The 17,498-nt window shown below is 42.4% G+C and overlaps 1 protein-coding gene across 1 annotated transcript in view; it reads right to left on the bottom strand.

Moving 5' to 3' along the window:
* The window catches only part of heatr1 (HEAT repeat containing 1), a 46,687-nt gene that overhangs the window by 25,456 nt on the left and 3,733 nt on the right, over window positions 1–17,498 (bottom strand). Inside the window, exons 5-22 of the mRNA XM_080454287.1 lie at window positions 16,154–16,255; window positions 15,235–15,375; window positions 14,043–14,254; window positions 13,373–13,503; window positions 12,048–12,144; window positions 11,170–11,271; window positions 10,403–10,520; window positions 8,978–9,085; window positions 8,630–8,728; window positions 8,308–8,396; window positions 7,058–7,269; window positions 6,019–6,140; window positions 5,186–5,395; window positions 4,170–4,365; window positions 3,714–3,862; window positions 2,287–2,479; window positions 513–685; window positions 93–260 (exon numbers count right to left, since the gene is read on the bottom strand). Of these exons, the coding sequence (XP_080310413.1) occupies window positions 93–260; window positions 513–685; window positions 2,287–2,479; window positions 3,714–3,862; window positions 4,170–4,365; window positions 5,186–5,395; window positions 6,019–6,140; window positions 7,058–7,269; window positions 8,308–8,396; window positions 8,630–8,728; window positions 8,978–9,085; window positions 10,403–10,520; window positions 11,170–11,271; window positions 12,048–12,144; window positions 13,373–13,503; window positions 14,043–14,254; window positions 15,235–15,375; window positions 16,154–16,255 (2,622 nt within the window). The remainder of the gene's footprint in view (window positions 1–92; window positions 261–512; window positions 686–2,286; window positions 2,480–3,713; window positions 3,863–4,169; window positions 4,366–5,185; window positions 5,396–6,018; window positions 6,141–7,057; window positions 7,270–8,307; window positions 8,397–8,629; window positions 8,729–8,977; window positions 9,086–10,402; window positions 10,521–11,169; window positions 11,272–12,047; window positions 12,145–13,372; window positions 13,504–14,042; window positions 14,255–15,234; window positions 15,376–16,153; window positions 16,256–17,498) is intronic.

The raw sequence follows: 17,498 nt of genomic DNA, 5'->3' as shown, positions 1-17,498 counted from the left end.
GATCAGCTCAACGCTAGGGGGGGGGGGGGACACTTCAACACAACAGATCAGCTCAACACACTGCACACACAACCTGTGGCTCATCCACTCACCTCTCCGTGGACCAGCTCCAGGGTTCTGAGCAGGGTGCTGGCGCTGTAGGAGGGACAGTCCTGAGCCTGGACGCTCTGGATCAGCTGATCCATGGATGACACAAGTCTCTTCTGCTGCTGGCCTTTAAGTTTACCAGACACACAGTCCTCATGCACCGAACCCAGGACCTAGGATGGAAAACAAACACTTTCATATAAATGATATCCATGTATCTAGATTACATTTAGGAAAATAAATAAGACAGCACAATCATTGTCCTTAGTTATTATTATTAGTTCAACAAATGACATGAAATCAATGCTAAAAACTAACGTAAAAAAACGTGTAATTGCCCCAATTGTGTATTGTAGTATGAATTTCTGAGAACAAAGTATGTGTGTGTGTGTGCGGGTGTGTGTGTGCGTGACAGTCAGTCTCACCTGGCTGAGGTGGGAGGGGTCAGCTACGATCTCCTCTGTGTTCTTTAAAAGCCGCTCTATGATTGGCTGCAGGGGAGAGGCGTCAGCTCCTGATAGGCTCTGGAGACAGCCGACGGCCGACTCACGGACCTCTCGAGTCGGAGAACACAGACAACCCAGTAAGGAATGGACCACTGGGAAGAGAGAGAGAGAGAGACTCTTTTCTTTTAGTAGTTGCATACTTAACCTGTAATATTTTTTATCATATCATCACTGTCGGACAGGAATCGTGTATCTTCATTTCATCCTTTCATGTTTTTTCATAAATTCATTTTTAGACTTTGTTGTATGATTTTCCAAAATATGCAAAATAGCCAATCTACACACAGCACATCACGTCGAGACGTGTTATGAGCTTGAATATCTGATATTTTCACTATTTTTACATTTCTTTTAGAGGATTTTGCCCTATAATGACATGCCCAAAGCAGGGACTCCAGATTGAAAGTAGTTAACCACTTAAACCCAATGTATTCTGTTGACTCAAGTCCCCCAGGATTCTATACTAGACTACCTCCTGTTTTCCCTATACACCAAATATCTTCGGCGAAAATGGCACATCTACGAGCTCATGCCCTGAGTGTTTGCCCCCTGTGACAGGGAGGTCAGGGTACAAACCCCTGGCCGGGTCATACCAAAGACTTAAAATGGTAACCAATGCCTCCCTGCTTGGCACTCAGCATCAATAGTTGGATTAGGGGGTAAGTCCCTGTGACATACTAGCGTCATGTCTAGGGGATGTACTTGTACTACCTCCTGTTGCTAAGACAACAGGAGGTAGGCTCCTGAGTCACATTTTGTTCCCAATGCTATTCCCTTACGTATAAGCTCACAACTCACAATGCGACACGTTGTGAGCTTGTAGATCGGCTATTTTTCCCCCAGGGAATAGAAAATGTAGGCACATGGGTTTTATCATGCTGCCATGAGGACAGGAGATAAGCACAACATGCCAGATCACTGTGGGCCCTTTTAATATCATCTCTGACCACTGCAACACCAGAGATGACTTTCAGACTGGGCCACAATCTGCTTTATAAAGATCATATTGATAACATTTTTATGTAGACAAATACAAATAAAATAATACATCCACAAAGCTTCTGAAAGAAATACAATTACCCATCATCCCACACACCAAGATTGTTAGATAATCATTTAAATAATTTAGTTGGGTCCAAAATTATAGAGCACAGAAGTTCTGATGTCACTCGTTCATCCCCTGGGTCCCGGAAGTTATTTCTCTATGGAGAATAACATTGGGTCATCTTAGAATCGTCATATAAGAATTGTGGTCCAACAATAAACAAACTGTCTCTGCGATATTGTCAGGAGGTGTCTCTGTATCATTTATGAGAGTCAGTCTGTTTCTGGCAAAAATTAAACTAAACTAATTCGGCGGAAGTAACATTAGCATTTCTCACCGTCAGTTGATGCTTTATATCCATATGAGTCAAACCGCCGGGATCATTCGTTTATTTTTGGAACACAGTTCTTATATGACGCGATATTTAACACATCTATGGGAATTCGGAATGGGGGGGGGGAAGCGACCCAGGTAGGATGTGTAAATTACGTCAAACTTCGGTGCTCTATTGATTTGGGAGCAGCCATTATCAATTGCTTCCGTTTTTGTTAGGGATGGCAACCTTAGCAGGGATTCCTGCCCTCTGTTGCAGGGATTCCAACTAGCGACCATCCAGTCATTACTCATTAGCATGAGTCGGATGTTTACCTGGTGAGTTGACTGAAGCCAGCTCCTCCAGTGTCTTGGCAGGCTGGGTGCTGAGCAGGGCTCTGCCCACGTACAGGGCCTGAGTCTGGAGGATGGCACTGACCCGCAGGTCCAACTGGTCCCCCTGGTTGGCGCCGTACCCCCACAGCACACACAGGAACTTAAACACGGAGGCCGGCTCTTTCAGGTGCACCTTGGATCGAATAGAGATACACAGGACAAATCAATAGTGAGAAAATGTAAAATCATGAATGTAAGTCTGATTGTGTACAAATTTTACTCTCAGAGTTACAAATGAACACTAAGCATTTTCAAGTACTAATTTGTACACATTTTACACCGTTTTCTTCTTTTTTTTATCCCTTGAATATCCAGTATTTCGCTTTTGCCAAAATCCAAAAAAACGTCGCTGTCCAAATGTCCAGTTTAGTTTAAAATGGAATGGATGCGTCTTTGGCTCATAGACCGGATCCCAACACAGAAAGACACATGGTGTTTTTTTGTTCGTTCAGTTTTTTCCCCCCCGTGTGATTACCGTAATTCGCCAAAAATATATATTTGTGTGTGTCATGAGTACATCCACATAGAATGCGAATATTACGTGGCGATAAAGCAACATATTTTCAATTTGGAACAAGGTCAAGGTTTTCTAAGCTTCTGCAGGATAAAAAAAATAGAAGTCCGCACACTGTGACTTTGCAAACGCTCCCAATCAAGGCTTTATTGATTAACGTTTTGACTCACAGTCTTCTTCAGAATCCTCATTCTGAATTCTCATTCTGAAGAAGACTGAGTCGAAACTTAAATCAATAAAGCCTTGATTGGGAGCGTTTGCAAAGTCACAGTGAGCTGACAATCTTTTATCCTGCCTTGATCCACTGTTGGTCCTGCACCACAAATTAAGTTATCAGTCTGCATGAATGAGGCATTAACTTTATGAAAGGTTTTGATGCGAAGTATCTGCCTGGCAAGTATTTTGCATTGCCATATCATTTATTCGTTACACCCCTGTTGTGTAAACGTTAAAGTTCACAACTCAAAATGCAACACGTTGTGAGCTTGTGGATCGGCTATTTTAGCCCCAGGGAATAGAAAATGTAGGCACATGGGTTTTATCATGCTGCCATGAGGACAGGAGATAAGCACAACATGCCAGATCACTGTGGGCCCTTTTAAATATCATCTCTGACCACTGCAACGCCAGAGATGACTTTCAGACTGGGCCACTATCTGCTTTATAAAGGTCATATTGATAACATTTTTATGTAGACTAATACACCCTGGTAAGATATACAATTTATTTAAGCTAAAGTAAATGAGTTTACTTTAATGTTTTTATTTATTGGTTTACAACAGAAGCATCTGCAAAAGATAGACTTCAATATACTGAAGACAAGGCAGACACTCAGCAGAGATTGATCGTTTACCTGGAAGAAGAGTTTCATGAGCTCTCTGAACCTGGGGGCCGCAGGGCCCCCCGAGGCCCCCCTGAGTAACAGCTCAAACAGATGACAGAGGAGACGCAGGTAACAGCAGGCGTTGGAGTCCATCTTCTCTGGGTTCCACCACACCTCAGCTGACAGGCACACACACAACAAAACACAAGTTAGGTGAACTATCTATAATATAATAAGCTATAATATAACATTATAAAAATATAATAAAACAAAGACCACAAGTAATAGCAAACACAATGAAATTGAGAATATGCTACAAAATGTAAACATTTTGGTCAATATTTCATGTATCTTTTATCTATTTCCTTCATCTCAATGGGCAACACATTCTGTTTTACAAATAATGACCTGGTCAATCCACACCGTCACACCCATACTCCAGAGAAGGTTGTAAGTGTAGGTGTTTAAAAGGACAGGTCATCTTACCTGTGAAGGACTTGTCATCACAGCTGAGCGAGGAGATGAATTCTCTCAGCAGAGCCAGGAGGACAGCGCCGTACTTCCCGTCCTCGACTTTTATTTTGGCGTACTTCCCGTCAGCAGACTTGACTTTTGTATTGGCGGTCTGGAGGTACGCAGCCATGGCCTCAGAGAACGAGGGAGCAGAACCCTCCTCAGATGCCTTAAAGAGGAACAACATGCTCAGTATTCAATGGCATTTACTGTTTGAAAGATGTTTGTTAGAATATGAAGTTAGTAAGGCCAGGTAGTAAGACCACAAAGTGTTGGGTTTGATCCCTGGCACCGCCAACTCAGACAGTGTATGAGTAGCACAGTTTCGGTAACTAAGGCCACGTTTACACGGCAACGATCAGAACAGAAAACGACAAAGTGCCGTTCTCACTTTTTATTCTGAGTTTAGACGGAGACTCAACAGTAATTGAAAACACTGCATTGTGCGTGCCAGGTGGCTAGGTGGCGGTGACGCACGCGTAGAACAACTTCCGTTCTACTTCCCATCACAGCCGTTTGTTTGGTTGCTATGTCCGCTTATTATAAGCGACTTTGGGCTTGTTTCTAAAGTAACTTTGCTTATTTGGGCTTGTTTCCTAATGTTGTTTATACCAGTGGTTCTTAAACATCTTCATGTCCCCCATATCTAAAAATATTTTGTAGCAGGGACCCTATACAAGATGTGTGTTGTTAAAATGTATCAAAGATGTTCCAAAATTACCTCTTATTTTCTCAAGTTAATTTTTTTCTTTTTTGAAAATGGCAGATCTACAAGCTCACCACGCTGCGCATCGCAACGCGTGGTGAGCTTGTAGATCGGCTATTTTCTAATAGCCGTAGCCTAGTCACTTCTTTTGGGCTTGTTTTCTTAGACCTGGTTGCTTATTTCCCTCGCGGGGACACAAATGTGTGACCACACACACAGGTCACACATTTTCCTGTCAAAGGAGCCCCCTGGCTTAAATCAAAGTCATTCTGGGTCTTTTTACCTGTGTGGCCGAGACGCCGTGAAGACCGCTGAGCTCCAACAGGGGGCGCTCCAGCATGGCGTAGACCCGCTGGGCGGTGAGGAGGTGCAGGGTGTGGCTCAGCGCTCCTCCCAGGCCCTGCAGCAAGGCCTGGGTCAGAACCAGGAAGGCTGCCCTCGCCCTGGGACCCGTGCCACGCTGCTCCTCCACCACCTGGGCGAGATTATCCAGCTGAGGGCGAGGAAGAGACGAACACCATGATTAAAGGCATGGTTCCATTTTTTTAAAAGGGTAAATCATACTGAGTCACATTGTGCTGCACTGCCCTCTATGGGTTGAAACGTTCAAGCATGCTCCACTTCTTTTTTTCCCACGTTAAGCTACGAGCTAAAAGGTTTCGGAACCACTGATGTAGATAACCACGTCTCCTCTGACACATTATGTCACCAGCTGCTTCTCTTCAACTGACAGAGTGAGTTTCACTGGATTTGACTGCGAATGAACACGCTATTCCTCCCAGTTCTTTGCTGAAAAGACATCCAGTAGCAGTACTAGTGCAGTGACAGAGAATGCCTTCCCCTCTCCACCAATGCCCAGCCAAGCAGGAGGCTTGTGGAGGATACAAAAACCTCGTCACCATGGCAATGTCCTCTATTGTTATCATTACTTGCACATTGGCACACCAACATTTAACACACACATTATTCATTTCATTCGCCGTTTATCCTGCTATACAAAGATCAACCTAGCATGTTTTTTAGATGACAGTAAACTCACAAAAGTGGCCTAGGCCCTAGGGTTAGGTTACTGTTGTTTAGTTACTCTCAAGATTATTTCGACAAGAAGTGACTCACGGCATCTCGTTTGGAGATGTGGTCCATGCTCGCCAGCTTCTCGGTGAGAGTGGAGACGAGCTGCTGATTGGCTGAACCCAGGAAGTCACGCTCAGAGCTTCTCTTCAGTACTTCCTCCAACTCTGTAGAGAGGGGCAAGGGGAGGAAACCATACTGGGGTTAAACTCACTGCGTTGAGTCTAAATTTCATCCACCGACAGAACTTTCTCACAGTGAATTACAATATACTTTAAAAGAGACAATACGTTTATTCATAGATTAATTCTTTGATCGATTCTGGTACAGAAATGTGGTAACAGTAATTTGGGGCGGCAGTGTCTCAGGTGGTAGAGCGGGCCGTCTTGGCCTCGGGAAGGTTCCCGGTTTGATCCCCGGCTCCTCCTGGCTGCGCGCCGACGTGTCCGTGAGCAAGACACTGAAGCACTGACTGCTCCCGATGAGCAGGTTGGTGCCTTGAGTGGTTTCCTCCGCCGTCGGTGTGCGAATGGGCGATTGTGAAATACATTGTAATAAAGCGCTTTGAATGGTCGCAAAGACTAGAAAGGTGCTACTGTATACAACATGCAGTCCATTTACCAGATACCCTAACGGTTTATTATGTCCTTACTCTAGTGCATGAAGTTATGCCGAGGTGGTTAGTGTGCACTTAACACACACACAAGTATTTATGGACAAGTTCAGCGCAGTGAATCTATATTTATTATGAGTGATGTCAAAGCATTATGTATTAACTTATCAATTCTGAGAGAGTACAAATGCAACCAAATGGACCTGTAAGGGTGCATTTGGTTACATCTGTAGTTCTGTACACTCTCAGAGTTAAATTAAACCAGGAAAGCATCCGTGTCATTTTAAATTTTTGCGTTGGCTATTCAAAAATAGCAGATATACAAGCGCACAGCGCATCACCTTGTGCAGCGCTGCAAACTTGTATATCTGCTATTCTTTTTAAATCTTGAAATTGTGAGAGCTACTGATTTAGAAGGCATTTGTAGAATCGGCGTCAGGTCTTAATGGGTTAAATGATTGTGACTCGAACCTTTGGCCCAGTCCAGTGTGAGTGGGTGCTGGGTCATGACAGCGGAGCGGGCCACGCATGACGCCAGCTGGAGTTCAGGGGACTCTGGCTGACTGCTGGTGATGACCAGGAAGGGAAGAAGCTTCCAGCCCAAATTCAACCTTAGATCTGGCGACCCCAGTCCTAGTCTGGAGTCACACAGCACCCGCACTGCCTCCTGCAGAACTGGCAACCTGGGGGAGAAGACAAATGAATCAAAAATGTGGCTCTACGAATCCCAAATGACCGCCATAGGCGGTGCTTAAAGCTAGCCTGGTAAACCCTCCCTCCGGAAATCTCATTTCTATTTGATTCCTGGAGTGAGTCTGGCCTGATCCGCCTTTCTGCAATATTGGCTGTGTATGCCAAACGGCCGAGCCTATCAGCGTCGTCGCTCATTTTTCTGTGATTGACAGCTTACGTTGGCCAATCAGGTGGCGAGTTCGAGTGAGCCCAAAACACGAACGGCAGCCATCTTTTTCTTGTGCGGCCAATTCTCCGCTATTTTTTTACTTCAAAAAGCTCTCTAACTTCTATTTTGAGGCACGGAATTTACTTATAAGATATCGTTTGGATAGAATTTAGTTGTTTAACTTCATATATGTGGTCAATTAATCATGACAAAGCCTATTTAAAAATAAAAATTTAGAGAACCGGTAGGGGCGGGCAGTGACACCATTTTATCCGAATAAGGCAACCCATTTTGGGTATGGCTGTCTCAAAAGTCCCGTCGCGTCACATTAAGACTGGTGAACTGCTGATTGGCTGAAGGGGAAAAATTATCATTGGCTGAAGGGGTTGTCAGTCAACGGTATTACTCCCGCCCAACTCCAGCACAGCCAATATTGCAGAAAGGCGGATCAGGCCAGACTCACTCCTGAAATCAAATGGAAATGAGATTTCCGGAGGGAGGGTTTACCAGGCTAGCTTAAAGCACCATCTCTGGCAGCCAGCAAAATAGAACCTATGAGTTATTGATTATTATAGTTTGAGGTTTATTTCCATGCATGCAGTATAAACAAGCATCAGCAGTAAACACGGATGTTTAGTTGCTATGTTGACCGGGATAAGTCACATTCAAATGAATGACGCATGAATGAAAGAGTTGAGAGAGAGTGTGTGTGTGTGTGTGTGTGTGTGTGTGTGTGTGTGTGTGTGTGTGTGTGTGTGTGTGTGTGTGTGTGTGTGTGTGTGTGTGTGTGTGTGTGTGTGTGTGTGTGTGTGTTACTAACCATTCTCCATCCAATGAGAGCTCAGTTCTCTGCAGCACTGACAACAAACAGGCTATGGTCTTTTCTGCATCTAAACGGTCTAAAAAGAGCTAAAAGAAGAAGGGAAAAAAACCCATTCCATTACTTTAATGGATATCCTGATCCCACACTAAACAATTAAGTGTTTTGCTCGAGGCAATAATAAATATGAATTATTTCCACCGGCAACCTTTTGGTCATAACCCCCCCTGTCTAACACCTACAGTAGACACCAGTAGCCCCCTCAGTAGCACTAATCGTATTGAGTAAATGTAGCACCCCCCTAGTGTTGACCAGTACTGACCTCCAGAGCTTTGAGAGTAGCAGCTACAACCTTTGGAACGTCGTCCTTCATCCTGTCCAGTAAAACCTCCGTCACAAAGGCCTCGTCTAAACTGTCCCGCTGTCGGACAACAAACATAGAAGAGTAAAAACCTCATGCTTTGACAGGCATCAAGGGAGGTTTAATATAATTCTTATTACGGTTTATTTTATCATTGAACATTTGATACCATGAGATCTAAAATGTGAAAACCCAAATACTCTTTTCAAATGCTTTGCTCTGCACCAATGTCCATCTCTTCCAGTATGGCTAATCGAGTGTTTGTGATTTGTGGAAGGTTAACAGAGGATGTTGTGGGATGTATTGTACCTGTCCAGAGGTCATGGCGTTGACCAGGTATTCCACAGCTAAGGTTCTGACAGACGGCACGGGGTGAGAAAGGCTGAGGAGCAGGGAGGTGTCCGAATCTCCAAGGAGCTATCACCAGAAATAAGCACTTACATTTAGCTCAGCTTGATACATTTGAACAACTAGAAATATTACGGGAAAGACAAAAGCCACACTGTAATGCCAGGAATGAAGCAAAGAAAGACATTAAGACAACGAGACAATTAAACAATGAACAACCTTGAAAAGCGTTCATGTATTGGTGTGTGCCAATAAAAAAATGAAAATGGAAATGTAAGTACTTTGTCCGCCATTGACTTGAAATTTTGGATGTGCTGCCTTTTTGGTATTTTTTCAATTCCTACTTTTGATATGTAACCTGAAAAGAGTTTTACAGCGATGCTCCCGGAAGTTAGCAGCACACACTAGCAGTACAGTAGTGTCGCAGCAGAATACACTAGTATTTGCTTTTAAAAGACAAGTAAGACGCGCGAACGCGGTAAGCGAACGCAAAAAATAAAAAATGAAATGAAAACAAATATTTTAAAAAAAGTAACCAATAAATTTTTTTACAAAAAATACAAAAAAAATCTGCGTTACAAGGAGCATCTTAGAAAAATAGAAATGCCCAAAAAAAAAACTTTGAATGTTTTTGAACAATTCAACAAAGTGTTTGAAGTGTCTGTTTCACCCACTTCCGGGGGGCGGAGCCAAAATCCGAGGCCGAAGTATTTGTTCGTAGACCCCCACTTAGGGGGGGTAGAAAAAGTTTGGGAGCGATTCGGGCACTTTTCATTTAACATGGGGTTTCAATGGGGAGTTTTTAGGAGCCTTCTCCGGGGCGTGGCTTCCGGGGGAAGGGGCGGGCTTAAACGCAACCTTGACAGGTGTGTTCAGTTTTCAAAGACCTTTCATTTGATGTATGGTACGTCTAAATTGGACATTTACTTATCTCAGAGGAGCTGCACACAGGCAGTGCACACAGAGACACAGAGAGAGACACAGAGAGAGACACAGAGAGAGACACAACCCGAGCACGGTTTCATAGTAAGCTCCACTTGCGCGGAGGCGCGCCTTCGGCGCGCCTCCTTCCGCTGCGTTCGCAATAAGATGTTTAAATAATTAGATTCCATATTATAACCACGTCTGAATCAATTTAACATGTAACTGGAACTATCTGAGGTTCACGCGAAGCCAAGTGATGATCACTCAATGTGGACTTTCGTTGTCACGACTCTCTCTGCACATGGCTCTGTAACAACCACGTTTGGGACATACTATACAGTTACAGTACATAATAGACAGACACTCAATCTTTTGGTTCTATTCTGTGTTGGTTGAGCCCCAAAGGTTTAAGCGACATGTAATTTGCACATAGGAAGTAGTATCTACAGACGTAGTAAGTACCTGGTATTTGCCACCGCTCATGGTCAGAGAGATGAACTGATGCAACAGTTGTTTCTGCTCAGCATTGAAGCCGTCACTGACATAAGATGACAGAACCCCATCCATCGCTCCACTGTACCTGGATCAGAGCACACAACAGTCCATGAGGGATTACATACATACAGTACATACATTTCATTTAACCCATTCAATCCGGGGATACATCTCAGTCATTTTAGATTTCTTTGGCTATTCAAAAATATCAGATCTACAAGCTCATAGCACGGCACCGAGTGCCGCGCTATGAGCTTGTAGATCTGCTATTTTTTTAAAAGCGTGAACATTTTTGCAAATCTTTGAATATATATATATTTTTAAAGCGAACATTTGTAACTCAAATCTTTGCTTCTGGGGGGTCCCTGGAACAAAATATTTTGAGATGGGGTTCCGCGGCCAAATACCTATCATTTTGTAAAAATAAATAGTGCATTTGTAGAATTCCCAGAAGCAAAGATTTGAGTTACAAAATTAATGTTAGCTTTTAAAAATATATATACCGGTATATTCAAAGATTTGCACACATTTTCACAATTTTTTAAAATATAGCAGATCTACAAGCTATGAGCTTGTATATCTGCTATTTTTGAATAGCCAAAGTATAAGACAATGGTTAAAGTGGTTAAAATCTAAAATGACAGATGCGTCTTAATGAGCTCATTCAAAGTGAATAAACAGCAACATCAGCTACATGCCTGAAATATATAAACGTGTCAAAGATCAGTACTTACTTGGATTCAAAGAGACGCATCAGAGGCAGCAGACGCTGGTCGAGGGCTGGGACGGATTGGGCAGAGCGTTGACCCTGAGCCATGTACTCATCCAGCAGTAATCTACAAAAAACACCACAACACCTCCACTGTTGGTCTGGGGAGGGGGTCAAGACAACCAGACGCCTCGCTATAGCTGATAAATGTCAAATTGTAATAGTAAATTGATGTGATAGCCTGGCATAACTCTTCACATCGCATTCTGTGTGTCAAGAGATGGAATTCAATTCTATGCCAACCTACTAAGTGAAATAATGTCAAGTCGGAGAAGCTATTTAATGAGCTGGAGGTGTTTCCTTCATTCTCTCTGGGTGGACATTGCATAAGAATTCCTCATACTAAATCTCTTACAGGGATAGTTCACCCCCAAAATGACTCGTTTAGTCACTCCATGGAGACTTGAATTCATGGATATTTTTGTCGCATTCCTAAGCCAACAATTTGATGACCGGCAGCGGTTCCAGTAGGTGACACAAAGAGTCCTTTGTGTCACCTACCGTAACCGCTGCATACCGGTCCGCTGGTTATCAAATTATTGGCTTAGGAATATGACAAAAACTAAATAATATCTGTGAATTCAAGTCTCCATGGAGTGACTTTTTTTTTGGGTGAACTATCCCTTTAAGTCTTACACTAGATTTATTAGCCACTTAACCACAAAACAAATTCTACATTATTTCAAAAATAGCTGATCTACAGCTATCGTGTGGTGATGCGTTGTGAGCTTGTAGATTGGCCATTTTTAATCTTCAATATAGTGTTTAATTGCCTATACTGACATGACTAAAATTGGGACGCCAGGGTTAAAATGGTTAATCGATCTATTCATGTGAGTTCACCTGGCCACGGTGTTGTCCAGGTCTTTGGTCAGTGGAACGGCCTGCAGGAGGGATTCGAACATACGACTAGGACTGGACGATTCAGACTCCGTCTCATCTGGGAAACAGACATAACAGGGATATGACTCATTCATTCATTCATCAGTTCATTATTGAGCATATCGTCACTGTCGGGCAGAAACCAGCTAACTCCCATTTTTCAGCTTATTATTTTTTTCATAAATCAACGCTATTGAACACCCTTGACGTCTGTGTGTTGGTTTTCCTTTTATGCCCATGTATGGACGAAAGGGGGACGAAATTGGCTGACTATTCAGCACTATGATTGGCTAGCGAGACACATGATGACATTAGTAAATAGGATTATGCACTTCAAAAAATATATATATTTTTTAAGTGAGCTCCATCACTATGGGGGACGAAACTTGAACCCTCTTTTATGCCCATGTATGGACGAAATAGGGACAAAGCCTCATGTAGGCCGACCCCTTGGGTCTGGCAAATATTGAACCAATGAAAAGTATTAAAAATCTCCATTGGATCCTCAAACTGTAGGCAAAACCAGCTAACTCCACCCCTCTCCCCTGCGTGGCACAGGAATTAGCAGAAATTAAGAAAACAAACTTTAGGGCAGGGTTTTCCCCCCGTAGTCTTTTAAAAGTAACCATGCAGTGTACCTGTTTATCAAACTTAGCACTGACGCCAATGTTATGAAAACAATTAATTCCATTTCTAAAATCTATGTTGTGTTTTCTGAGGAGAGCAAGACAAGTTCATATAGCATTACTCTCGCTAGTTCTACTGAAACTCTGTGAACCCCTCTTTGCAGAAGTTATAATTTTTAAAGTCCTGCTTATTATTGCAGGCCTATACAAGCAATGTCATGAAGCATCAGGGCATTAATTCACGTGTTGTGATGCATTGTGAGCTTGAGGATCCATTGACAGCTGTTCTTATAATGCTGGACAAAACTCCACTTGAGCTGGATTTGGGTAAAGTGGTGATAATATAATGACACATGCAAGTATCTGACAATATATAGTCACAATACCAACGTTGATGAGGCAGTATTGCCTCGTTTAAAAAAATATAAGGTTTTCTTCATTTCCTGAAATTTTTATTTTGTTTTTTTATTTCATGAAAAATGAACATTTTGGAGTTAGCTGGTTTCTGCCCGACAGCAGAGATATGCAAAATGGGGAAAAGGGGAAATAAATTAATATTTGTGTGAGATTTCCTGTATGATCTGTTGTACATACCGATGTGGTTATGACAGATTAATTACTAAAGCAATTTCGATAGACTACCGTCCTACTGTCTCTTACCAGCGGTGGTGACCACATCGTGGACCAGGTGGGGGACCATGTAGCGTAGCAGGGGACTGACGTCATGGACCGCTGCCATGGTCTGCAGGGTGTCCACCAGAGAGGACATGGAGGACAGGCGCCTGAAGGCTCTGAGAGGTACCGCAACACAAACATATAATTAATGAATGTATATCCTCCATATTGTTGCCTTTTGCAATGTTAATATCTCTTCCATGTTCATGTCTGCATTACAACATGATAATAATAATATCGTTCAGCCCGGGTTGGGGTCACGTACAGCCAGCCCTTCATTGACTGCCTGTGAGCTCCAGGAGTGATTTAAAAATGTTACTTATTACTTGTAAAGCCCTGCATGGGCTGGCCTCTACCTATATCTTTGATATGATGTCCCCTCGTAATTCCACATTCTAGTGAATGAGGCAGCCTAGAGGGCGGGCCAAAGAGTACACCTTCCGTATGTCACTTTTTATCTTATTTCCACAAAACAGCTCTAAGGTATATTATGACATGGTTCAATGTTGAAAATGAGTGGTATTCCCCTTTAACTGGTATAAGTGCGAAGCAGGACGTCGCTGAGAAAGACCATTCATCCTCAGCGAACCTACCTGGATAAAACAGGAAAAAAAGTTGCAATCTTATATTCCTCTCGTAGCGCAGCAGTACTCACTTGGGTCCCACGGCTCCCTCTCTCTGGTTCTGCAGCAGGACGATGAGGCAGCCCAGGCCCTCTTTCCCCAGGACGGGCTCTCTGACCAGGGACTTGCAGATCTGCAGAGCCAGCGTGTCCACCAGGCCGGGCTCCAGCACCACCTTCACGGCCAGCTGGCAGACGATCATGTAGGTGGCGGCCTTGTGGTCCGTCAGCGATGACGACAGGCCCTGGGACAGGTAGAAGAGAGCACTTTAAAGCTGCAATCCGTAACTTTCATGTCCCGACTGCAGATTCGAACCCGGGTCCCTCATACGCAGTCGTGTAAAGTAACTAAGTACATTTACTGAAGTATTGTACTTAAGTAAAATGTTGAGGTACTTTTACTTTGACTCCAATTGTCTATACTTTTATTTCTACTCCACTACATCTCAGGCAAATATTGTACTTTTACTCCACTACAATTATTTGAAAACTTAAGTTACTTTGCAGATATAAATTACTACATTATAAAACATACATTAATAACTTTAGCCCTATTTTGTACCTAGGCTATTTGAAAATAGCCGATCTACAAGCTCACAACGCGTCGCATCGCGTTGTATTTCCAAACATTTTAGTAGTACTTTAAGTACATTTTGATACCAATACTTTTGTACTTTCACTCAAGTAAATTTTTTATTCCAGACTTTTACCAAACAGAGTACTTCTACATTGCAGTATTGATACTTTTACTTAAGTAAAACATCCACCACTCACGAGTGCTGCAATTTCTACAACTGAACTAATAGAACATGCCTGCAATAACATGTGTCAACCAGTAGGTGTCCTACCGGACCACAGGATCTTAATTTCTCAACAGAAGAGCAGGGAGACCAGCTACAAGCTACGAAATTTTGTTATTAACATACGCAGCAATAAAGATTGGTAAAAATACGATGGCGTCACTAGCCGAAAAAATAACTGATCTACAAGCTAACCACGCATTGCATCATGGCTTATGGAAAAGAATATGAAAGATGATGTTGATATAACTACTGTATTAACAAGCTTAGAGTGAAACTCTAGCCGAATTATCCCTAACCTTAAATAAACATAGCACTAAAGACCGTGCAGCGAGCTTGTACATCTGCTATTTTTGAAATTCTTTGACAACTTTTGAACCATTTTGAAAAAACTGTAACATAAATCTAGGTGTAAACCCTGTTACCTTCTGTACGTAAGGCAGCAGTTTGGCTATGATGTTGTCTGTGACTTTCTCCACTGTGTCCAGCGCCAGAACCACGGTGGAGGCGTAGAAGGAGAACATGACGCTGAGCTGAGAGCAGTTACCAGAGGTACCTGAATAAGCCTACACACACACACACACACACACACACACACACACACACACACACACACACACACACACACACACATGAAGGAGATGGGATTGTTTAGTTGGAAAAGAGAGGCCTTGTCATCAGTTAGGTGACAACTCATAATATAAACCATGAAAAAAGTAATACTCCATCATGTATAGTTAAATGATTAGATGGTTGCATTGACAGTGGTTAAAGGGTTAGTTCACCCAAAAAATTACGTTTTTTTCTATCGATTAGTCACCCCATGGCAGTGTTCATTTTGTTGACTAAGACTAAAAGACTAAGATTTTGATATTTAGTCGACAAAGACTAGACTGATTCATAGGACTAAAACTAAATGGTGTGTTATTCAAAGACTAAGACCAAATCTGAATTTGCAGTCAAAATTAACAATGCCCCATGGAGACTTGAATTCTAATATTGATGACCAGCGGTTCCGGTAGGAGACACAAAGGAGACTCTTTGTGTCTCCTACCGGAACTGCTGCCGGTCATATAATTATTGGCTTAGGAATGCGACAAAAACTAAAAAATATCCATGAATTCAAGTCTCCATGGGGTGAGTAAACGATAGTGAAAAAAAGGCATTTTGGGGGTGAACTATCCCTTTAACAACTCAGTGAAATATCTATCATGTAAACTGGATGTGCAAGGAAATAAAATAATCCAGAAGTGAATAATAACAGCAGTGCTGTGATTAAAAAAAGAACATAACATGGACCTAAAAGCTGTGAAAGCAGGTATGTTGGAGCACAGCAGATGTTACCTTGACAGAGTTGGTCACCATGCTACAGATGAAGTCCAGGAACCCCAGGTCCTTGTGACAGTGTGTGATCAGAGTTCCTTTGGCCAAAGGTACACCTGGTTTCTGAAATACCACAACATTACGTAAACACTCAGTTTCCATCCAAATGTTGAGCAAATCTAAAGCCAATTTCCAAAGCTCAGCAAAAGAGTATGCAAATCAGTCCACTAACTACTGTTATACTAATATTCTGGAGAGGGCATACAACACTACATAATTCATTATGATGGTTATTTTATTGTTCCCAATTTTTTATTGTTTCGTTCTCATCCTCCTATATCCTCCTATAATTCTACAAAGCTCGGTCTGTGTGTCTGTGTGGCGTCCCCAAAATCTCTTCTGCCTGGTTCTCCTCAGTGGCTGGAGCAATTGATCTGAATTTGCACACAGCCATTGACCATTACCATGTGCACGGAACACCGAAGCCTGTTTTTCGCTTTCCCCAAATGTCAGCTGTTTATTAGCGTTTTTGTGTTCGCTGGCTCCCAGGTTTGCCAAATCATGTGTGTGAAACACGCGCCGGTGTTGCCACATCCGTGAAACAAGCGGACCATGACACACTTTGGGTGCTCATTATCCCCAGACGGGTATCGTCTAGTGTTTTATAATTTTGTAAAGCATGTTGTAAACACTGTTTAAGAAAAGGTGCTGAATAAATAATGTAAACTATTATGTAATCAAAAGCACGCCAGACAAACGCAAACAGTGATGGAGTCTGCATTTACAGTACGGCCTATAAATCCAAATGTATTACTCATAAGAGAGGTCATAAAAGCCCTCTATCAGGTATGTCATAACTGGTGTGTCATAATTATCACCCTTTATTGCAACCCTATCTCCTTATCCAAGGGTAAATGTTGTTCTATTTAGATGTGGTGGGAGTATTAGATTTGCATTTCTGGCCTTTCCATTCAGATTATGAGGCTACGTCCATATTTGCATTAAACAGGTAGAATAAAACCTACTTGGACACTACTGTAGTGTCCAATCATGTGACATGTGAGGCAAGAGTATGTACCGTATTATGAATAACCCATTAAGACCGGGAAAGCCTTTGTGTGTCATTTTTAGATTTCTTTGGCTATTCAAAAATAGCAGATATACAAGCTCATAGCTATGAGCTTGTAGATCTGCTATTTTTGAAAAATTGAGAACATTTGTGGGAATCTTTGAATATGTTTTTTAAAGCAAACATTTGTAACACAAATCTTTGCTTCTGGTGATTCTACAAATGTCTTCTAAATCCTAACAGTTTTTTGAAAAAAAAAGTATGCTGCTTTAATATCAGTGGTGCTCAAACTTTTTC

Source organism: Gymnoscopelus braueri, assembly GCF_963280865.1.
Source record: "Gymnoscopelus braueri genome assembly, chromosome: 17".
NCBI classification, from domain to species: domain Eukaryota; kingdom Metazoa; phylum Chordata; class Actinopteri; order Myctophiformes; family Myctophidae; genus Gymnoscopelus; species Gymnoscopelus braueri.
The sequence above is the reverse complement of the archived record's forward strand: the minus strand, read 5'-3'. Positions and strand labels throughout refer to the sequence as shown.